The sequence below is a fragment of the Temnothorax nylanderi genome, unplaced genomic scaffold (genome assembly GCF_030848795.1).
Source record: "Temnothorax nylanderi isolate EJ_2023f unplaced genomic scaffold, tnyl_v1.0 TNYL_tig0191_pilon, whole genome shotgun sequence".
Lineage (NCBI taxonomy): Eukaryota > Metazoa > Arthropoda > Insecta > Hymenoptera > Formicidae > Temnothorax > Temnothorax nylanderi.
In genome coordinates, this window is record NW_027249253.1 from 27,348 (window position 1) to 51,300 (window position 23,953).

General features: G+C 37.4%; 2 protein-coding genes and 2 long non-coding RNA genes across 5 annotated transcripts in view; 2 read left to right on the forward strand and 2 right to left on the reverse strand.

The window, feature by feature from the left end:
- LOC139778646 (uncharacterized) overlaps positions 1-12,175 on the forward strand; it is a 29,352-nt gene extending 17,177 nt beyond the window's left edge. Inside the window, exons 2-3 of the long non-coding RNA XR_011719630.1 lie at positions 10,169-10,299; positions 10,715-12,175. This is a non-coding gene — a long non-coding RNA (uncharacterized lncRNA). The remainder of the gene's footprint in view (positions 1-10,168; positions 10,300-10,714) is intronic.
- LOC139778645 (uncharacterized) overlaps positions 1-14,347 on the reverse strand; it is a 29,867-nt gene extending 15,520 nt beyond the window's left edge. Inside the window, exons 1-8 of the long non-coding RNA XR_011719629.1 lie at positions 14,278-14,347; positions 13,943-14,011; positions 10,373-10,426; positions 4,432-5,037; positions 4,096-4,147; positions 1,089-1,210; positions 726-836; positions 118-459 (exon numbers count right to left, since the gene is read on the reverse strand). This is a non-coding gene — a long non-coding RNA (uncharacterized lncRNA). The remainder of the gene's footprint in view (positions 1-117; positions 460-725; positions 837-1,088; positions 1,211-4,095; positions 4,148-4,431; positions 5,038-10,372; positions 10,427-13,942; positions 14,012-14,277) is intronic.
- A 2,139-nt stretch (positions 14,348-16,486) lies between these two features.
- LOC139778642 (T-cell immunomodulatory protein) lies at positions 16,487-20,586 on the forward strand. Of its 2 annotated transcripts, none has more exons than XM_071716705.1 (3): positions 16,487-16,641; positions 17,405-18,941; positions 19,199-20,586. In XM_071716705.1, the coding sequence occupies exons 2-3, from the start codon at positions 17,424-17,426 to the stop codon at positions 19,460-19,462; spliced, it is 1,782 nt and encodes a 593-aa protein (XP_071572806.1). In that variant the 5' UTR covers positions 16,487-16,641; positions 17,405-17,423; the 3' UTR covers positions 19,463-20,586. The 2 variants fall into 2 exon arrangements, with proteins under 2 accessions (XP_071572806.1, XP_071572807.1); XM_071716706.1 differs by having other exon boundaries at positions 16,533-16,628.
- Cdk5 (cyclin-dependent kinase 5) lies at positions 19,517-22,683 on the reverse strand. Its single transcript, XM_071716707.1, has 7 exons — positions 22,523-22,683; positions 22,207-22,295; positions 21,720-21,913; positions 21,550-21,637; positions 21,000-21,171; positions 20,582-20,793; positions 19,517-20,049 (listed from the first exon to the last, which is right to left on the reverse strand). The coding sequence occupies exons 1-7, from the start codon at positions 22,557-22,559 to the stop codon at positions 19,942-19,944; spliced, it is 900 nt and encodes a 299-aa protein (XP_071572808.1). The 5' UTR covers positions 22,560-22,683; the 3' UTR covers positions 19,517-19,941.
- Positions 22,684-23,953: the final 1,270 nt, after the last annotated feature.

The window sequence follows — 23,953 nt, forward strand, 5'->3', positions numbered from 1 at the left end:
GCGTTATCTTGAAATCTCTCAACCTAACTTAACGTTTTGGAAATCCGCGACTGCCCTCCTCCGGATAGCGAGACCGTAGGAAATAGCGTCGCAATATATATATATATATATACATACGCGCTCCGCCTAACCGAGTAAGTAAGGAAACGATGAAAGTAGTGGTATTTCACCGGCGATGTTGCCATCTCCCACTTATTCTACACCTCTCATGTCTCCTTACAGTGCCAGACTAGAGTCAAGCTCAACAGGGTCTTCTTTCCCCGCTAATTTTTCCAAGCCCGTTCCCTTGGCAGTGGTTTCGCTAGATAGTAGATAGGGACAGTGGGAATCTCGTCCGCCCGTGTCCTATATATATCCATTTCATTTCAATGGCGCAACAGTCCGAGTCGGACTGGCCTAGGCCTCCCCCTAGTCATGTGCTTGTGGTGCGCACGCAGGTTGTACACAAGCACATGGGCCCTACATATATATATATATAATCTAATACAAAATTTTAGACACAAAAAGTTAGATAATGTATAAATAAGTGCACGCATACAGTGCGATAATGAGACATGAATACATATAATATTAAGTTATACATATAATAACTATTATTAAATTACTCTTTATAAAACTAAATTACTCCTTTTTTCTAACTATTATTTTCAAATCAAATAGTAAAATAAAAAAGCTCAAGAATAAACAGAAAAAATTACTCTTACAAAATAAAAAATAATATTTACCGCAAAGTTGTTCCGCTGGCGTCCGATGCCTCTCCCAGGCCTCCTCCTCCTCCAGGCTGTCCTCTCGGGTTGTCAGCTCCCTCGATGTAACACTTTCCGCGTCGTTATCTCCTGAAGCATATAAATAAATGATTCGACATTAAATAATTCTAATGCGCATCAAACTTCTAATTTATCATTTAATTAAATATTTATTTAAATAATTATATATATCCGAAAAAGATCTTCACAAGAACAAATTTTTATAAAATTGTAAGTTACTTTTCTTTTTTTTTATTATTACATATCTAAAATATCTAAATCATGGTGAAATAAAACAACTCAAAAATAAACGGAAAAAAGATTACAAAAAATAACATTTACCGCAAAGTTGTTTCACCGCACCCGATGCCTCTCCTAGGCCTCCTTCTCCTCTCGAATCAGGCTGTCCTCTCGGGTTGTTAGTTGGAATTCCCTCAATGCGTCACTTCCCACGTCGTTATTTTCTGAAATCATTGAATCATCCCTCCCTTATCCCTACCTATCTGTATCCCTACCTACCCGATTTTTATTCAGTTTTTACCTATTCCTACCTACCTATAAGCATAATATTCCTACCTACCCGTGCCTTTATCTGATATATACCTATAGTTACGATTGCGATTATCAAAATCAGAAGAGCGTGCGCGAATTTGGCTTTAAATCGAGACCGTTTTATTATAAGTTTACTTTATGTACAAGATAAGCTTACAGGCTTACTTTTACCTGTATTTTTTATACGTTGATTGGTATGATACACCAACCTACCTTGATCCTCTTCGTCTTCTTTCTTCTGGTCAGATTGAACTCACCTTTTATATCACCTGGCCGTATCCTGGCTTTATGTAGCCACAGATCGACAGCAAGGAGAAATACTCCTGCTGCTGCCGGCTAATCATCGCCGGCAATAAGCGTAAGATTGCAATGTACGCTTTTTAATGATGCGCGAAACACGAACGCGTCGCGAAAAGGCCATCACATTAATTAAATTAATTAAATACAAATTCAACAATTATCAATAACAATAATTAACAATAATAATTCCATTAGTACGCGAATTAATTGCGCATTTATTCTTTATGTGCGTTTAATCGTAGCAATTGAAATATATATTCTATATAGGGGAGACCGGGGCTGGTTGTGACATTTTTTCTATAAAGTGTCTCAACTCTTTGATTATGTTGTTCTTATAAATGAATCTAGGCTTGCTAGATTCAGTAACTAATCGGGATTTAAATTTAATAATAATTTTATCTAACCGCTCATTAGAAATTATATAAATTAAAAAATTCTGAAAAAAGAGACATGTAACTTTTTACCCCACACCAGGGGCTGGTTGTTACACCACACAAGGTAAATTGTTACAACAAAAAAACAAATGTAATCTCAAACTTTTTATTGAGAATAATCATGGTTTGTCTTCTTAATTCGAACAAAAATGAAATATTATTGTTTGTAACGAATTACAAAAAAAGTTTTACTTAGTCCAAGTAATAATATGGTCACAACCTGCCCCGAGAAAATGTCACTTTTAGCCCCAACACCAAAACTAACCTCTTAAGATTAAATATTAAAACACAAATATTTGTAAAGCTTATAAAAGTAAGGTTTATTGTAAACAGAAGAAATTAGAGAGTATATACCACAACATACACATTTTCGGTTAGCTACCGTTGGCACTGTAACAACCTACCCCTGTAACAACCAGCCCCAGTCTCCCCTAATTAAAATAAGTATCGAATTGGAAACAAATCTGAATTTGAAATAAATATCTATGTCTTGCATTTTAATTCGAAGAGATTCGATTACGGTTATGAAATTTACATTAAATATAAACTTTATCATATAAACAATGGAACTTTAACTTGAAAATAAATGAAAATTGATAAACGCTCCATCCAACAGAATCTAAGGCCCATGCGTATTTTTATCGATTCGAACGGTTCGTTCGTTGCTGAATCTCATCTCAAAAGCATGCAGAGATGAGAAATTCAGATGAATGACGTAAGATCCGAAAGAGATAATAAATTTCCCACTCAATTAAAATTGGTAACAAATCTCTCTTTGTGTTTTGCAAATTATTAAAATTATTTTTCATATAATATATTAATTCAAATTTATTTTTAAGTGATGTAAAATATATTTATCGATTCTAATAATTAAAATAATTACTACAAAAAAAATCATCTATTTTATAACAAAATACATATTGGATCTTACGTCATATCCCGGTAAAATTTTTTTTATATAAAAACATATCTAAATATATATAATCATATAATATTATATAAAATATTATATAAAATATGTCCATATATGTTTTTTTTCTCTTGTATAATCTCTGTTCGTATGTACTAGAAAAATAATAAGAAAAAGAATTAGAAAATAATTAATAGAATAATTTTTGCATTGTTTTTTTTATTGTTTTTGCATTGTTCATTTATTTGCCTATATATAATCATATATAAATGTAATAACGTATATAAAATATAATTATATAGGTATAATTATATATGCAATAAATTTTTCACATTTGCACACACTTTGTTTTTTTGTAAAAAAAACAATGCAAAAATTATTCTTTTAATCATTTTCTAATTCTTTTTTTTTTAATTTTTCTTGTACATACATACGAACAGAGATTAAACAAGAGAAAAAAAACATAGTATGGATATATATGGACATATGTTATATAATATTTTATGTAATATTATATGATTATATATATTTAGATATGTTTTTATATAAAAAATTTGTACCGGGATTACTACCTTAACTGGAATAAAATCCAGTTATCAATCATCCTACATATGAATGAGCTATAACGGTTTAGGTTAAAGTCAATGCGTTAAAATAAGTAATAATTGTTAGCTTGTTTTTTATGAAAAAAGATCTATAAATTGTATGAAATATATTATCCGATACTAAAATATTTCTTATTATTTCTATTATTATAATATGTACGTATATTATAATCATGATCCAAATTAAAAGAATGTCTTAGAAAACAATACATATTATATATTGGTTTTTTGCATTGACTTATATAAAGTTTACTCCTGGATACATTCTCATTTGACTGACAATGAGTATATTCTCGCATGCACATTAAATTAACTAATAAATACACAATAAGTATAATAATAAAGAGACGTCCAGGATTAAATTTATCCTAATCTGTTCTAACTGATTCATTTTAAGGCAACGGATGTATAGAATGCTATATTCTTATGTGTAGTACCTTTGTATTGTCATCAAATTGCATACAATTATCTAAATATATGGTAAGTATATTTAATAATTTGCCACACATCCGTTACCTCAATAAATATGTTAATAATTCATCACTCACCGATTATGATTCGCAACAGCGGAATTATAACTGCCACGTAGCTACGTTGAATCTGTAACAGACAAATATAAAATTCATATTAAAATACTGTTCAAAAAACCCAATGTCTTAAAACATAATTCCTATGCGCATCGAACTTTTTATTATTCAATTAGATATAATAATTTAAATAATTATAAACATTTTAAGAAAAAGATCTTTACAAAGATAAATTTCTATAATATATTAAATTACTTCTTTCCTTCTAATTATTATTTCTAAATCACGAGAAAATAAAACGACTCGAGAATAAACAAAAAAAATTATTTTTATACAAAAGAAAAAAATAATATTTACCGCAAAGTTGTTCCGCTGGCGCCCGATGCCTCTCCCAGGCCTCCTCCTCCTCTCAGGTTGTCCTCTCGGGTTGTCCGGAAGCTCCCTCGATGTCCGACACAACTCCACCGGTACCACGCGTAAACGCGGATAACACACGATAATTAATACATTACTCCCGAAAACGTGAAGTAACGCCCGATTTTCTCTGTCGAAAAATTGTTCGCGATAACTACGTTATCTCGACGCGTTCAGAGCCGGACAGCTGACTCGATTTGCCCGATTAAGGACTTATCCCCGCGTGGTCAGTATGAAGTGTTCGACAGAGAGAAGAGAGATCCTCGAAAAGTAGAAAGCGAGCTTTCTACAATGAGGATCATCTCCCCTCGCCACCGGCACGTCGGGTTGCAGCCCCTCCACACACAGTTAGGTCAAATTATCTGGGCAGACTTGTTGATGCTCCAACGACTTCAAGCGGCACTCCCGAAAATGCGACGATTTTAATTGTTATATTCGAAAATGCAACGATTTCGAGCGGCACTCCCGAAAATGCGACGCAACGAACCGTTCATACAATCGGCGGCGATTGTGTTTAGTTGCCCTGTTGTTCGGTAAAAGCGGAATCGCCTGTAAAAGATAAGATTACGCGTAAGTTTAGGTCGGTACTCTAATTTGAGATAGATAGAGATACAAGTACGCGAGAATAGAAATATGCGAGAATAATGCTACAGTTGAAAGGGTTATAGAAAGCGGATGAAGTACGCGTCGCGTGTGATTAATTTCGAGAGTCGATCGTGCAAGGTATGACAAAGTCGCGCGATTATTATATTCTAGTGATTACTCGTAATCACGTTTAATTGTAATCAAAGTTTATTTATTTTAGGAAACAGATGTGAGTGCCATAAAGAAATAGCAATGCGGAAAGAAGAGAAGAGTCGAAGCCGTTGAAGCATCCAGATGTAACAGATCGCGAGATGAGCATTTCATAATCTATTTTATTAATTGTTACTGATGGAAATAATTATTTATTTGCGCAGTAGTATATCGTTTTCAGATCACTGTATAATGTAATAATGTATTGAATGTTTAATACGTTGTCTAAAAAATAAAATATTTTTTAGATTATATTTTGAGATTTTTTTAAATATTTAATAAATTATATATGACATAATTAATATTAACAAGTATACAGGGTGTCCTATTTTAATCGATCACTCCCAAAAAAACTCTTTTATTTGTGATTTTAGAAAGAAATGCTTCAGACGAAAGTTGTTTGGTTTGAAGGGGATCGTATGATTTCAATGTGAGTCGTGTCATATATGTTATCTTCAAGAAATTTTAAAGAAGACTAATTTCTTAAATAGGACTTGATTTTTTTCTTGAGATAAAAGTTGTAGATCTTGTCGAGACGTTTTTAAAACACCATAATAATAAAGCTCTCTTTCGTTAAGAATTTCCTGAGATATTTTAAATTTTGTTATATTTTTAATATAAAATATGAAATATCTCGTAAAGTATTAATTCACTTTTCGATGACTTTACCTTGATACTTTTATACGTAGAATAATGAAAGGAATCGATTGTTGTAAAAAAAGACAGACAAAATTATTTTAAAAAGATTGATTGCATTTTGTAAAAGCATTTAATTGTGTAAAATTACAAATGTAAAAATTAATTTTATTGTTCGCTTTCTTTCATTATTTTATGTACAAAAGTATCCAGGTAAGGTAATCGAAAAGTGAATACTTTTAATTACGAGAAATTTCATATTTTATATTAAAAAATATCATGACAAAATTAAAAATATCTCAGGAAATCTTTAACGAAAAAGAGCTTCATTATAGTGTTTTGAAAACGTCTCGACGAGTTCTATAACTTTTATCTTAAGGAAAAAATCAAATTCTATTTAAGAAATTAGTCGCCTTTAAAATTTCTTGAAAACGATGACACCTACGACATAACTTATGTAAGAATCATGTTTCCCCCTTCAAACCAAACAACTTTCGTCTAAAGCATTTCTTTATAGATTTACAAATAAAACAGTTTTTAGGGGTGATTGATTAAAATGGGACAATATTTTCTTGTATAAAATAGGTATTATCCCTGTATATAAAATATTTCTAAATAATTAAAATTTATAACAGTTTAAATTATATCAGGGTTAGATTTTTTTCTTATCAAATTTTATGCAAGTAGATATCTAAATAAAGAAGCATTTTTATTAAGATGTTATTCTTGTATTAAAAATTTGTTGAAATTATGAATAAAATGATACTTGGATGCAAAAGTTATTCTTCTATTTTTATTTTAAACATGTCTTTCTTTTAATCTGTTCCCCAAATATTCGATCAAATATTTCAGAAATTGATACAAGCAAGCAATATGTATGTCTATAAATATTTTTTTAATATGTGTTGTCACGACTTTTTCACTCCCGGAGCGGTCCGGGACGTGCGCCGGATCAAAAGGGGAAAGGAGAGCAGGATGGTAGGCCTCCCCGGTGATTCTCTCGCACCTCCGACACTCCACGAAAAGATTCTAATGTTGGGCGCCAGACGCGTAAATTCGCGTCCGCGAAATCGCGAGAAACCAAAAACGAGACGCAAAACGAAATGAGTCGGTGTGCGAGGGAATTGCTAGCTCGACCTAATAGCAGGGCGGGGTTGATGAAGGGCAGCGCGGTATTCGGCGGGGTGACGCAAAATAATCAAGATCACGAACTCAAGCGGTTAACAGATAAAGAATAACATTTATTCTGTAATGATCCCCGGATGAACAGTAAATGCCAATGGGGCTTTCAAAACAAAAGCAAATAGCAGGTGGTAGATAACGCGGGCGTCAAATTTCGAATACAAAATATGATAACGCGGACGCCAGAAATAAACGGAAAATTACGTTAACTCAGTATACGCGCGGAAGGCGCAGCAAGAGAACGTGTGAGGAAAACTAAACTTACCAAATCATCGAGATCATATAATTTCACAGCTAACAATAGTAGAAAAGCTCGCGGGCAAATAACATAGAATATCGGTACAAATTACGACTGACTACGACATAACGGAAATAAACGCGAAATAATAGCGCGCAATACCGCGAAATTATAATGCGCCACGCTTGGAGCGCGTGAACGCAAGTTTCCAAACCCGTGCCGGGATTCTGTCGCCAAATAATCTTAACCTAACGCAAATCATAATCTTAATCTACCGCAAGTAATAATCTTAAACTAACGCAAAGAATAATCTTAAACTAACGCAACGAACGCGACGCGAGTAACGTCCCAACGCAAGAAGGAACGAACGCAACATGTGATATCGCCAGGGATATCCTCACGCGAAGAATAAAGGCGCCGGGGCGCTCGACGAAACGCGAAATACTAAACTAACGCGAGAAAATATACGGAAGTACCGCGAGCAATATTATAACTAACGCGAAATGACCGATTTATCCTAACGCAAGAACTGAGATTACGCCAGTGATTCTGATCGAACGCAACACACGCGATCGTCAGCGATCGTCCAACGCGAAAAATGATGCGCCGAGACACTCGGCATAACGCGAAATACTCGAATTAACGCGAGAAAGATTACGGAATTACCGCGAGTAATAACGAGACGCAACCTTAGGTCGACGCGGATGGTATCTTAAGGCGAACCACAACCTTCCGCGAATAATCTCTCAACGTAGCCGATATCGCGAGGATAGTCTAAATGTCCGAACGCGAATCGTGAGTAACGCGATTACACCAACGCGAATATCCCTCTGACGCCATTAATTACGCGTACAGAATCTAAGGTTCGACCGGGCGAAATACTACGCCTAACGAGACACGCGGTCGTGGACGTGAAGGGCGCGAGAAATGGCGTATTCGCGATATCGAACGTCGTCATCGACGCGCCTACCGCGATCTCCAGAGGTTCGTAGATTTCGATCGCGATCCCACGGCCACGAGACCATTCCGGTGCCCCTCGCTCTCGCTATCGATCGCTAAATACGCCTTGTCGGCGAATACGCTAATTATCGCGAATTTTCCCGAGCGAGAGCGCGACCCGGGGAGCGGTGTCGTGGCTTTACATAAAACGTTACCGAGGCAACCTCACCGTAGGCAAATTCTCTCCCGAGGGTCCTCGCCGTCGTCCCAAGGGTCGAAAGATAGCAGCCGGACGTCGTACTCAGCTCCGGAATGCGAGACAATACCGCGACTTGACTCTCGACGTGCGTCGATTACCGAGGACGATTTACGAATGCTCCCGAAATTTCGCTCGATGGCGGAATCGATAGCGCACCCCACCCCGGGCGTACGCGGCCCCGCGACGTTGGAGCGCGGACCAATGAGGGGTGAGCTCGCAGGCTCGCGGCGGATTCGTGCGTAGGGCCGTGAATTACGGCTTTCCGCAGGGCGCTAAACGGCCCTTCGCTCGCGCGGCAACTTTTCCGGGATTCTTCCCGGCGGCGGACGGGACGTGTCTGCCTCCGTGTTCCTTCCCGCACCGGTTCGGGAATGGTGGCCATCCATCCCGGAATCCGGTCAGCAGTGTGAGGAGGACAGATGGGCTGATTTTTGCCCCGGCGTCCCGGGGCCCTGCCATTATGGGTCCGCCCGCCGCTGTTTCACGCGCCGCGCGCGTTTTCCTGCGCTCCGTCGCTTTCGGCGGCCCGCGGGTCGCTTCGATCCGCTTTCCGTCGTCCGAGCTCTCGCCGTTATCCTTCTCGTCGACTCCGCGTCCGCTTCCTCTGTATCCTCTCAGGAACTCCAGTCTCAGCTCGGTGAGGCGCCACGCAATAATACAAAATAAAAGGGATCAGTATATCGTAACGCAATGACTAATATGCCCCTGGAGATCTCGCATCGATTCGTTGAACCGTCCTCGGGCGTGAAAAGGTCGCGAAACCCGCGCCTTGTGACGGCGGCGGGGCGCTGCAACGATGCAGCGAAACTGCAACGTCACAGTGTATATAAAATAGAAGCATTATCTTTCTTATATAAACAAGAAATCTATATTTATTTTAGACATTATTATTTTTAACAATTAAAGTAATTTAAATCGACCGTGACTGGCAATATATAACGTCTTTTCCGATGTGAACATAGAAAAACTGTGAGCCAACTTGGTTTGTCGGATTCACACAGCACTTTTTCAGAACGATCATCGAGACATTATTAATTTCAACCATGGGTTTTGGTCAGTAGATGTAATTTCTAAATTAAATAGTTTAAATCTATGTTCACATCGGAAAAGACGTTATATATTGCCAGTCACGGTCAATTTAAATTACTTTAATTGTTATTCTATATACTGGCGAAATAAATTTATTATTCTGTTTATTATACACCGTCGACCTGAAGAATCGGTGCTCCATCTTATAATTGTTATTGCGATGAAATGTTACCACAGCCCCGGTGGTCGAATTGGCACGACACCCGCACGGTATACGGGAGGTTCCAGGTTCGAACTCTGGCTGGGGTGATATTTTTTCGCAATAAAAATTTAAACTATTTAATTTAGAAATTACATCTACTGACCAAAACCCATGGTTGAAATTAATAATGTCTCGATGATTGTTCGGAAAAAGTGCTGTGTGAATCCGACAAACCAAGTTGGCTCACAGTTTTTCTATGTTCACATCGGAAAAGACGTTATACATATATTGCCAGTCACGGTCGATTTAAATTACTTTAATTGTTATTCTATATACTGGCGAAATAAATTTATTATTCTGTTTATTATTATTTTTATTTAAATATTTTCCTATGTTACAGATTAATCTGGCATATATCTCCTCTGTTGTGTGATGCGAGTAAAAACAGAGTTCAAATGGAAGAACCCGCGAAGAGGCTAAGGAGGTTTAGCAAAAATATTGGGTGCTGTAGTAACTTGTAGTAACTTTGTGGTTAGCATTATTGCTTACTTGCATCAAATTAGTCGTTTTATTTTGATGATAAATAATATTTTTTGTCACTCACCGATTGACGGCAGAGTATGGAAACATCAGCTACGTATTATCAGCTATGATGGTTCTGTAACATACAAATATAAGGTTCAAATTAAAACGAAGCTCAAAATAATTAATAAAAATAGTATATTGAATCTTTTAACTTAAAAGTATGTCAAAGAGTAAAGTTTTTCTTTCCTAGACAATAGATCTCACAGACACAATAAAAAAAATACTTATATTTAGAGTTATATCTTACAATTAATAAAGATAAATAATTACATAGATATCAAAAAAGGATTATGGAAATAATTAATTCTTGGTTACATTAAAGTTATTGAAACATACTAATATAAGGCTCTATTTAATATAGCGACAAAAAAGAGAGGATGCCGAGGGAGGGACAGAGGATGGAGGAGGCTGAGTGGGCTAAGAAAATCGCGAAGGAACTAAGAGAGATAGCAAGGAATTATGGAGGAAATAAGACGAGAAGGAAAGGAAGTCAGGAAGGAATTGAAGGAGTTAAGAACTCAGTTAGAAAGGGGGGAGAAGAAGCAGACTGAAGTGATTCAGATCAAGGAGAGCGAGGAGCGAAGAGAGGTGGAAAGAAAGGGAGCGGATGAGAGCAGCAGACGGAGACAGAAGGAGAGAGAGATAGAGAAGGTGAAGAAGAGCAGAAGAGGAACGACGATGAAAGAGACGTCAGAAGAAGAGGGAGGAGAAAGCAGTGAAGGAGGGTGGAGTGAAAAAGGATGGGGAAGAGATTTGTGGGAGGAAGAGGTAAGTGAGGAGGAAGGGAGAGATGAAGGGAGGAGAAACTCCAGCGAGGAGGTGAAAAGAACGGAGGTCAGACGGGGAGACGGGGAAAAGATGAGGAAAAGTGGACTGAGAGTGAGGCGGAGAGAAGAGAGATGAGTGGGGAGGAGGACAGAGGTAGCAGAGGAAAAAGAGAGGCTAGGAAAGACAAAAGAGGGAGGGAGGATAGAGATAAGGAGAAGGAACACGCTGCAGAGAGGAACAGATTATGGCGAATGGCGGAAGACAGAGAAGAGGAAGTAAGAAGAAGAAGAGAAAGGAAAGAAAGAGAGGCGGAGCGAAAAGACGAAAAAGAGAAAAGGGAGAAAGCCGAGAGGAGGAAAAAGAGCCTCATATGGAGGAGAGTAACAGGAGAAGGACCGAAGGAAAGAAAGGAGTTGGTAGAAACAATCATGGAAAGAGTGATGGGAAGGATAATTCCGGTAAGAAGAATTGTGGAGGTGACAGGTGCGGACAAGAGGGAGGTACTGTTTATGGAGCTGGAAGAGGAAGACGACAAGGAAGATATAATTGGAAGGAATGAGGAGATATGGAGAAGATGGGAGGTGTGTAGGAGTCGACGAGGATCTCACGATGGAGGAGAGAGCCTATAGGCACAAGCTGGTAGTAAAGGCAAGAGAGGAAAGACTGAAAGGAAGGTCAGCGGTCCTGACGAATAGGAGACTATGGATAGATGGGAAGGAGGTAAGATGGGATGAGGAGGGAAACAGATGGAGGAGGATTTGAAGGCTAGGAGAGATGCAGGTACGGAGGAGAGGAAAGTGAAGGACAGGAGGGTTAATAAGGGAAAGGGAAGGTGGGTGCTAAACTGTGAGGTCGCACAATGGCCAGGTTTTTTTTGTTCAAGGAATAGAAGATATGTAAAGGTTTGGGAACGTTCCTTAAAAACGCCTTGTTAAACCGAGAGGTAAACAATAAAGCGTATCTAATCTATCTAATCATTAAAGTTGTTGAAATAAATGAAAAAAGAATAAGAAAGAAAGTTGCATTAAAAATAAAATATTGACATTTTAAAAATATAAAACTTTTCTACAGATTTATTTTTTACGAAAAGAATTAGTACAACATATTTATATATGTAAAATAAAAATAAAGACTATTTTCTTATAGAGAAAAGGATATTAAATGAGTTATATAGGCATGTGTTTCCTTTACATTTATAAATACTTGTCGAATGTATGTATAAATAAAAGCATTATCTTTCTTATAAAAACAAGAAATACATATTTTAATAATGCTGTATATTTATCTGATATACAATATTGCATCTGATTTATTATATGACTGAACCAACTTTTACTTCTATAAAACGCCAATTTATACATAATATTTTATAGTCTATCCATGTAATCAAACTGACTTTATAACAAATAAAACAAAATAATGTGATGTGTAATAATATAAATTATTCGTTGCAAAACAAAGGAATTTTTAAAATATAATTATCATTATTTATATTAATTTTTCTGTCAATAAAGGTATTTAATTTTAAATTAATATATATATGTATATATATTTTTTTTTTAAATAAATATGTTGTTGTAAATAACTTATAATATCATGAACAATGTAATAAGAAAATACATAATCGGCACGTAAAAGCACAGGTATATTGTGTGATAAAATGAAAATGTTATCACACACTGAGAAAAAAATATTTAGATCAAAGAAAATATTTATTTAGATTGCTGCCAATAGCTTATTTACTTAATATAATACGCATTTATTTAAAATTAAATATTTTTATTTAAATTAAGTACAAATATTAGACAGGCTGTAAAATATTACGTATAAATTAGCGTTTTATAAAAGTAAAAATGAGTTCAGTCATATATATATAATATTGTTATGTATATGTATACATATATATAGTATATAAAAAAATTAGATGCAATATACAGCATTAATCAAATATATATTTTTTGTTTTCGTAAGAAAGATAATGCTTCTATTTATACACACATATTTAAAAAGTATTTACAAATATACATATACCTATATATTGCTTGCTTGCACCAATTTATAAAATATTTAGATTCGGATGAATATATGAAGGAAAGATTAAAGAGATTAAAAGGAATACATATCTAAAATATAAATAAAAAAATAACTTTTGCACGCAAGTACCATTTTATTTGTAATTTTAATAAATTTTTAATAAAAGAATAACATCTTAATAAAAAGATTTTTTTAGATATCAACTTGTATAAAATTTGATATCTAAAAGAAAAAATCTAATCCTGATATAATTTAAGCTATTATAAATTTTAATTATTTAGAAATATTTGATATATTAACAAGTAATATTTGATATATGTTTGTCAATATTAATCATGTCATAAAAAATTTATTAAATATTTAAAAAATTTTAAAATATAGTCTAAAATATTTTATTTATTAGACAATTTATTAAACTATATACAGTACATTGCATTAGTACATTGTCTAATAAATAAAATATTTTAGATTATATTTAATAAATTATTTATGACATAATTAATATCAACAAATACTTATAGAGAAAAGGGTATTAAATAAGTTAGGCATATGTGTTTCCTTTATATTTATAAATACTTTTCGAATATGTATATATACGTATGTGTATAAATATAAGCATTATTTTTCTTATATAAAAACGAGAAATACATATTTTAATAATGTTGTATATTGCATTGTATACGCGTTTAAATATGGATTATCGATATCCGAGCGTCGAATCTATACGATTTTCAACAGATATTACAATAAATGTTAAATGTAAAGTTAATACATGTTGTGTACTTACCAATTAAATGAGTCGCGACGGTACGACGCCACTCGTCCCAGGACCGATCCGTTCCGTGTCCGTCGCATTCTGGAAATAGAAGGAGAACACGTTATTTTGTATTCTAGTGAATAGGCGTACTAATAATTTTAACAGATATCCGCGATATTCGCGACATTGGAAAATATGATCGTCACTTGCCCGCGCGACGCGCCTTCAACCGAACAAGTATCGCGAAATACGTATTTTTACAAATTATTACTTATACCTACCCGAGCGCTGAATTGATATACTACGCGATAGATACCGCAGTAAATAATGATGCATGCAAGATTATAATAAAAGTTACCTCTTACCAATTAAATGAGTCGCGACGCCACTCGTCCCAGGGCGATCCGTATCGTGTCCGTCCGCCGTCGCGTTCTGAAAAAAGAAGGAAAATGGCGTCATCAATATGGCGGAGAAGGTGCTTTGTTTCCCGCGCGGACAACTCATCTCGCCGCTCGCGCCAAGAGCGTCACGGCGTCGCGGCGCGGCGTCGCTACGCGTCGCGCTCTCAACTTCGCGATCATGAATTTTCCGACTTCGAAAATCAAGTACTAATTTTAATAGATATATCCGCGATATTAGCAACATTAGAAAATACGATCATCACTTGCCCGCGCACGAACACGAATCGCGAAATACGTGTATTTTTACAAATTATCACTACCCGGCCGAGCGCTGAACCGATTCTACGCGATAGGCAATATAGCGAAGGCACTTCGAATCGTTTCCCGCGCGGTCAACTTCACGTTCGATAAGAGCATCACGTTCGGCATCGCTACGCGTTCCGTGTTCTTATATTCGCGTTCATGCATTTTTCTTATTCTAGCAATAAATGCTATACTCTTATACCCTATGTAGCGATTGCTCTTTCGCATTAAGCCGGTTCGACAATCAGTCTTATGTCGGAACCGAGATGGTCCAATGAGGAAAATTCGTTTTCGAAAAAGAAATTCTCTCATTGGACCATCGCGCATCGGCTGCGTTCCGACATCCGACTACGACATACGACTGATTGTAGAACCGGCCTTATATGGTGCAAATTAAATATGCCTGTTTAAATTGTAGGTTGATATCCGCAATACTTCAATATTGATAAATGTAATCATTTTATTGAATATTCGCGCAATACATTTTCAGCCGAATAAATCTTGCGAAATATGTGTTTTAAGGGTCGACAGGAGTAACACTACCGACCTCTGTCGGGTTGCTTAGCTGCGAGTCCGTATTTTATTTATTATAAATTTTTTAAGAGCCAAAATGGAAAATCCGGCTATGTACCGGGTTGCGGCTGATCTTACTGATTAAAACAAGCATAAGTTTAATGAGATTCGTTAATTAATTTGGCTAAAATTTGGGAAAAACCGTTTCTAAGCAGCTTTTCAGGTTCCCAAATTTTAGCCAAATTAATTAACGAATCTCATTAAACTTATGCTCGTTTTAATCAGTAAGATCAGCCGCAACCCGGTACATAGCCGGATTTTCCATTTTGGCTCTTAAAAAATTTATAATAAATAAAATACGGACTCGCAGCTAAGCAACCCGACAGAGGTCGGTAGTGTTACTCCTGTCGACCCTTAATTTATAAATCATCAATGTGCTAATGCCGAATCTACGCGATCATGGTTAATGTTATTACAAAAGAATAAATACAGGGTTATTGATGCAAATTTTGCTTACTATAATTAAGGCTACGGTCAACGTGACGCTACAAATGCTTCGAAGCATTCCTCTTCTCTTTTCTTTCAATGAAGAAAGAAAGAGAAGAACGCTCCAAAGCATTTGTAGCGTCACGTTGACCGTAGCCTAAAAGAGTTGTGACGCTAGTCGTCCCGAAATCAATCCATCCCGTGTCTATCACGTTCCGTTAATAACGACGAAATATTCGAAGATGCATCTTCGACCCGGTATCATGTGCACACTACGCGAGCAATAATTCACTGATATTAGTTGCTTTCCATTTGCACTCAAAAGTGATCTAAGTCACTCAGTTATGTGAGTATTTTAAATACTCAGGTAAGATATGTCATTTTGTATTTACCTGCTTATTTTGGTGACAAAAGCTATCGCATAATAAAAAGATTCATAGCCTCACTTTTAAATGTGAGTCTATTAGATTCATTAAAGTGGTCTCAATTGTGGATAAAAACTCAGTTGAATCTCACTTGCCAGCATGCAAAAAGAACGTGCATTCAACTGAGTTATGACGTCACAAGTGAGAATTATCTGAGTTTTGATGTAAATGGAAAGCAACTAATAGCTGCTTTCCATTTACATCAAAACTCAGATAATTCTTACTTGTGATGTCATTCTGTCTTTATTATTCATTAATTCCCAAAAAGGATAGAACGACGTCACAAGTGAGAATTATCTGAGTTTTTATGTAAATGGAAAGCACCTATTATATACAAGTTTCACACCTACAAATGTAGCGTGGACGCCCACTAGAATGATATTTTATCGGCAGTGTCGGAAAATGAACGTGGCTACGTAGTACCAATTTCGAAAATGGATGTACTGGCGGTAGTGTACAGGACTCCCATCTCCCAATGTCTCCTTATGCGCTGCGGATATGTATTTGTGGCTGTCAAATCATGTCAAATATGTCGGACCTGTCGGACACAGTGATACGCAGTGAGCTAATACGTTGCACAGTAGCGTAGTACGTTCCTCAGGTATATTTATTTGTCAAGTTCGTCATATTCTTCGGTTATCGTAATTTGTGAACGAATATCGTAGAAGGCTACCGTCTTATTCCGTCACTCGTGCTCATTCGCAGTTCCCCTTTTTTTTTCTAGGTTAGGTGCACAGATAAATGAGAGTGATGTCATTTACTTGGTGTTATTACTCATCGAAATTACAAAACTGCAGGCAAAATATTATATTTAGAAAATCACGTTGATTATATGCCCGAAACGGTTATTATAAAGTAAATGTATTATATTTTACTGATCTCGTAAAACCTGATTTCGAGAAGACTGACAATGAGAGCGCTATGCTCTCCAATAATAGTAATTTTCCACAGCACTGATTTGTCATAATCAAGTTAACGACACTTCTGACATCGCTGCCATCATTAATTTAATATCATTAAAAAATTTTTTTTTTTTTTTGAAGATGAAACTAATAATACTGTTACAATATAGAAAGCTGTGCTAGAAACCTCGATACAAAGGCACCAATCATATGTTTCAAAAATATGTACAAATATTTTGGATAACTGTTCCACTTATGGATCTTGATATCAGCAATTTCGCTATATGACCAGTTTATCTATCTCTTTTTTTGTCCAATTATTTGAATCCAATCATCTATTTGTTGAATTACTTATGCATTTAAAATTGCACCATTGCATTGTTAGATGAAATGCCTTAATGCTGCATCAAAATAACATTCCGTTCTGTTACTATGTATTCTTAAGATACATAATTATTGCAGATCATTCGTTGGGATGTGAATGATGCTGCGGATTCGAACGTTTGTTCACCTTGTCGCGCTCGTCTCGGCGGCGAGATGCAGCGACATAACACCCGCCGTGTTTGGGAACGTATTGGATGGCATGCCGGCGGCGTTCGGCGATTTCAATTCCGACGAGTTAACAGATGTGTTCATGCTGCGCAACGGTGGCCAGACGGTGGAGATATTCTTGGCGGCTGAGCAAGAACCTCTGCTGCGGCCTAAGCCGGATCTGAGTTGCCCGTTCAAGGACCACGTGACCAGTGTGGTACCTGGTGACTTCGATGGCGACGTCTTCATGGATATCCTGGTGACGACGTTCAACCGCGAGCAAAAGCTCACTTATGCGCACATACTGTGGGGCGGGAACGGCCATCTGAACTGCAGCGATGAGTGGAATCCTCTCATAGAGATGCACGATCAGCCATTAGCGGTGGACTACAATCAAGACATGATAATTGACCTCTTTGGGGTGGACAAGCACGGCAGAAGGATGTTCTGGATATTTAATGAGAATAGAACAACTCCACGGGCCGTAGAGATGCTCAAGGATAATTCGATGCCGCTGGAGCCCGTGAGAAATCCGCACTCGAACGCTTTCCTGGATTTGAACAGCGACTTTCTGTCGGATCTTGTGGTAACCACGAAAAAGTCCTTCGAGATATGGTTGGGCACAGAACAGGGATTCGAGTTTTCCGATGAGATCGACCTTCCATATAATATATCAGTCGATAGAAATTTTAAAGGGGAATTCGGGCAGACTCTCTATCTGGACGTCGAACTGACCGGTAAGATGGCTCTCCTTCTGCCACTGTGCTTCGATCAGGATTGTACCAATTGTACGATAATGATGTACTTGAACGGCTGGCACAATCTGCGTGTAAACTTCCGTGACCCCAACAATGTCTTGTGGGGCTTCGTGAAGCCCAATGGTCATCGTTACACGGAGACTATCACTCTGCGCGGCGGCGACTTCAACATGGATGGCTATCCGGATTTACTAGCGACTCTGCAGTCTGCGAAACAAGCGCAATCGTTTTTATTGCAGAACGTGGCGTGCGATAACTGCGCCGGCTTCAATCGCACCTTCGACGTTAAGTGGCAGGCGTTGAATCCGTTCTACAACGAGACCGCGATGGCAGTATTTTACGACTTCTATCAGGATGGCATCCTGGACGTGATCCTGGTTGAATTCGATAAGACGAACAACGCCTATCGCACCGCGGCGTTCAAGAACAGTTTGGACTACGATGCTAATTTTGTCAAGGTGATGGTGCTCACTGGACGCACCAACAGCATGTATCCCATCTCACCGGGTTCGCTCGGCAAGAAGAAAAGAACCTACGGCACAAATCTGCCGGGACCGTCGATCGCGTACAGAACCACCACACAGGATGGCAGTCCTCGCAACGCGATCGCTGCGCAGTTACCCCAGAGCGCACATTTCTCTCTTAACTTACCGTACACCACCTTCGGTCTGGGAAGAACGCCCAATTTTGTGGATGCTCTCACGATAGGGGTACGTGTGAAAAACTGTAGAAGCGCTTGTCTTTTAAAACTGCCGTTAATTACACCAATATGAATTAAGATTGATGTGAGATTAAAAAGGCTCCATTTTTCTTTTATAAGTAGAATTATAATTTAAGATGATACACATACATAACGGTTAATTACTAATACAACATTAATTGCTTCTGATTATTGGTGTAACTTGACTTCAATGAAATTTCGAATGACGTTAAAGAATAATTTAAAATTATATATTTTCTTTTTCAGGTTGGCGGCAAGTCGCGGGAATGGCCGCAGATTATTCCGAATTCCCAGATGGTCGTGATACCGAATCCGATTGCCGAACCATCGAGATGGAAGGCCCAACTATTCGTCACGCCTAGCAAGTTAATCTTATTGAGCGCGGCCGCTTTATCTGGCACCTGCGCTTTGATCACATCTCTGATTCTCGGTTTGTATTGGAAGGAGAGAAGAGAGGACAAAATCGAGAGGCTCCAGGAAGCGCACAGATTTCACTTCGACGCGATGTAGAGAAGTGAATATAATAGGGGGAAAAAGGGGGGATAAGATAATAATAATTAAAGCTTATTTAAGATATCGATTTATTGATATAATAATTTAATAATAAATAAATCGCGCTTAATATCCTATTCAAACTCGCGTAAAATCCTCATACTCATCAGTCGCGACTTCGACAGCGTACGAAATGCGTCTTTTCTTTCCATCAACCGTAGAATTTTTTTTTACTTTCGATACGAAGAAGTTGCCGCCAGAGAGTGAAATTAACAATTTATCGATTCTTCCTTGTCATTATTATCACTTTTCAAAATGACAACACTTGTCGGTGTCTTCTTCTCGTCGCGGGAGGCGATTGCCTCGTCCGAGCGCGTAATATATATATATTAACAAACGATCATTGCCAGAGCGTTTTCCTTTCCACTTTTTGGTCACTGCGCATCGAACGCGCCGTAATATGCTCTCGGTCGGTTTATGCTAAAAGGGATGACTCGCTATTGACATCGGTCGTTCTTTATGGCAGGGTTCAAGTCGTTGAAGTACGGATGTGCCATCGCCTCCTCCGCCGACAGCCGTAGAGCCGGATTACACACTAATAATCTCTATGAAATCAGAACATTATATAATCGATAACGGAATTTGAGATAAAAGAGCTTGTTAATGTGTATAGTCTTAGAAGATTTTTTTTTATTATGTAATTTTTCGATATTCTATTTTCAAAAAATGAGAGATTTAGAGAAACGATTTTCTACCTTTCACATTTTTATGTGCACGATATTTTTAAATCACGGCTTGAATCGCAACATTGAAATTTTATTTCTCTTGTATACATATTATACACATACACATATACATGCACATGCGCACGCGCGCGCGTGTGTGTATACACGATTTAAATTATTTTTTCTTTATCATTTATTCTATTTAAACTTTGATGCTATTTTAAATCATCTGCACTCTAGTCCCATATTTTTTTCATTTCGTATTCTTTTAAGTTAAGTCGTTACATTATTATAGATTTATTAATTTCATAAAGTTTGATTGCGCATATTGTTGATAATATATTTTATATACGTCAGAAATGCTAAGTAACTGCATTTATGTTTCAATGATTTAAAATAAACGACTATTTACCTGGAGTAAGTCTTTGCCTCTTGAAGGGAGCTTGGGTGTAACCTGTGCCAGTCCTTGCGTGGGATGATACTGTGGGAATGGTTTATAGTCAGGAAGCGTCGTTAAATCTGGCCACGTCTCCTCAGTCGGTGTGCCCAGCATTTTGAAAATTCTTTTCAATTGATCATCTACATCTGAACCAGGAAAGAGCGGTCTGCCGGCGTTCGCTAATTCTGTAACATATCGGGACAAGAGATATCGATATTTTATTTTATATCTCCCAACAATAAACTGTAAAAAATTAAGGGCTTGTTTTGAAAAACGAAAGCTTAAATTTAATTAAATAAATTTTTGAATATTTGTGCGTTATACTAATTACAAAAAGTCTTGTCAACGATTGACTTAAATCCTTTAGAAAAAAAAATCACGGGACAATTACCGGCGAATATGCATCCCGCGCTCCACATGTCAATGGACGTTGTATATAATTTCGCTCCGAAAAGAACATCTGGGGGACGGTACCACAACGTAACAACCTCCGCCGAGTAACATTTTACAGGAATACCAAATGCCCTTGCTAGTCCAAAATCAGCGAGCTTCAGCTCCCCGTTCTGCAAATAATTCTCTATTTAATTCAATACACAAACGTAAGATACATACAGTTGTAAGACAAACAATTTTCTCTGTGTTAACGGAAATATTTGTGTAAATATATAAATATAAAAGAATATCTTGAATAGCGTTTTCTACTGGAAAAACTGGTGCACACTGCAAGTGCAATTTTATTGTTCCAATGTGAAAATCAGTTCACATATTTTCAGTGCTTAATTTTCTACTGACAAAAATTTGTCAAATTAAATACAGTAGAACTGATTTTCACATTGGAACAATGAAATTACTCAGTGTGCACTAGTTTGCACCCAGTAGAAAACGCTCTATGAAATATACATTAAACATAAACGTAAAAATCTTGATAGCTGCGTCTTTACCTTGTTGATGAGTAAGTTCTGCGGTTTGAGGTCTCTGTGCAGAACATTTCTGCTATGGCAGAACGCTAATCCTCTCAACAACTGATATCTGAAAGAGCGTGAATTTTTTTGCGTCAGTCTCGCCCGCGGCGGGATAAATTCGGATATCTCGGGAAGCAAAGCGGACTTACAGGAATGACTTGACGACATCCAGGTCAATCTCCCCATTAAGACTGTCGAAGTATTTCTTGAGATCCTGATCGCAGTGCTCGAACACCAAGGTGAGCTTCTTGTCGCTGTGCAGCACGTCATAGAGACGAACTATATTCTTATGCTTGAGTTCCTTCAGAAGACAGATCTCCCGTAGTGCTGACGACGGTACACCCTTGGGTAACGTAAAAGAGCACACGAGCGATAAGACGTTTTGATATCAAGGAGACCACCGCGCCGGCCTTCGTCGTGGGGATTATTTTCGACGCGACACGAGGCGAGCGTCGCGTTATAACTTATAAATAAAGCGCGCGAGCGATCGATTAATTAGATTAATCGGAACGCCGGTGTCGCGGCAAAACAGCAGGTGGGGATTGCGGCCTAGGGGAGAGGGGGAAGGCGAGAGGGAAGAAGAAAAAAAAGAAGACGGGGAAAGAGAGAGAAAGACAGATCACAAGCACTACCTACTTCATCGTCATCGTCCAGTCGCACCCGCTTCAGAGCGACGATTTCGTGTGTCTCGCGATTCTTGGCTTTGAACACGGTGCCATAAGTGCCTGGAAAATAAGAAAATCCGAGTCGAGGAGAATTAGTAGCGTACAACGTACGAGTAACAGCACACAGGACTTATTGTTGTGTTGACAGAAAGAGCGAGGGGGACCATCGAGGAGGGGGAGGGGGAGGAGCCGCGACGCGTCGCCGGACGACGCGGGCGACGTCGACAACGACGACGACGACGACGACGAATCGCGTCGCCCGACGACTCCAGCCACGAAGAGCTCACCTTCTCCTATTTTCTCGAGCTTCTCATATTTTTGCATATTTTTGCTGATACCACGGGCGGAACGCGCACGCACGCACGCACTGACGCGCACAGTGTCTCACCACTGCGCGCTCGCGGCACGACGGACAGGGAGAGTACGGAGTACGGACACTCGAATGCACTCCGGAGTACTCGGGACTGGCGCAGTGCCGCCAACCTGGAGCCGCCAGGCCACCGGGGCGCTACCAACGCGTCACGTCACGGAAGTCACCGCGTTTCATCGGTTATTTTATATCTATTTTTGAACCACTTTTTCATCTACGCCTCTCCTTGCATTTTTTAGATTTCATCCCCTGATGGAAAAATGTCTCAAAAACCCCATACTAAATTAACTAACCATAGTTAATTGCTATGGAAGAATTGCTGTTAATCCCAACATAAATTTATATGTGTCTCGATTTGAACAGAATTTAAATATATTTAAAAAAACATGATTTTAAAGAACGACCATGACGAATATATTTATGTTTCGTCAATATTATACTCTTCAAAATTATCGAGATCAACAGTTTCCTTTTTTTAAATTAAGCTACACGAAATGCAATGCGGAACAAAACAGAAATATTTTGATTAAATATATTTATTTAATAAAATTAACATTAGTAAAATTATGCGCGTTAGATGGCCAAGTCAGCTCAAGAAAGAGGAATATTAAATTAATGTAAAAACAATTTATTTAAACAAACAGTACAAAAGAGAGTAAAATAAATATTGAAAATCGAAATAAACAATTAAGTTATACCCATGCTACAACATCGAACTTGTCTGCTATTACTGCAGAGCGATTGATTATTTCTTTATTAGTAAAATTATTTAATAAAGTTGACATTTTATATAAACATTTATTAATAATTATTTAATCAATAATTATTTTATAATTAATCGATAGTCTTTACACGGTAAGAAATTTAAGTTTGTAATGATGATTCGATATGTCAAATTGAAAAAAATAATTGCAACGCTGCGTGGATCAACGTTGATAACTACAATATCAATATTGTACCGTATATCATAATTACATATTCACATATGATATTAGAAAATATTTTATGATTGTGTCACTTTTTATAGCCAGGACATGAAACGACCTGAACGGAAAGTACAGCATCAGTGGCTTATACGCGGCATTGCAATGTGTTATTAATAAGAATATTGTGTTACATAACGTTGTATAATGATGAAAGTTATAAAAAATTTTCTAAATGTTTTTTAAATTGTTATAAAACTGTATCTGTATTTTCTTGCATCGTGTATATTGTTCTTCTCGTATCGTGTGTGTTGTTCCTCTTTTGTATAGTAAATACTTGAGTAAATATAAGGTCGGCATCGGAACGTCGCTCATCTTACAATTAGTTATGCGCGTCTTTCGGCTCGTCAACACAAGCGGAAAGG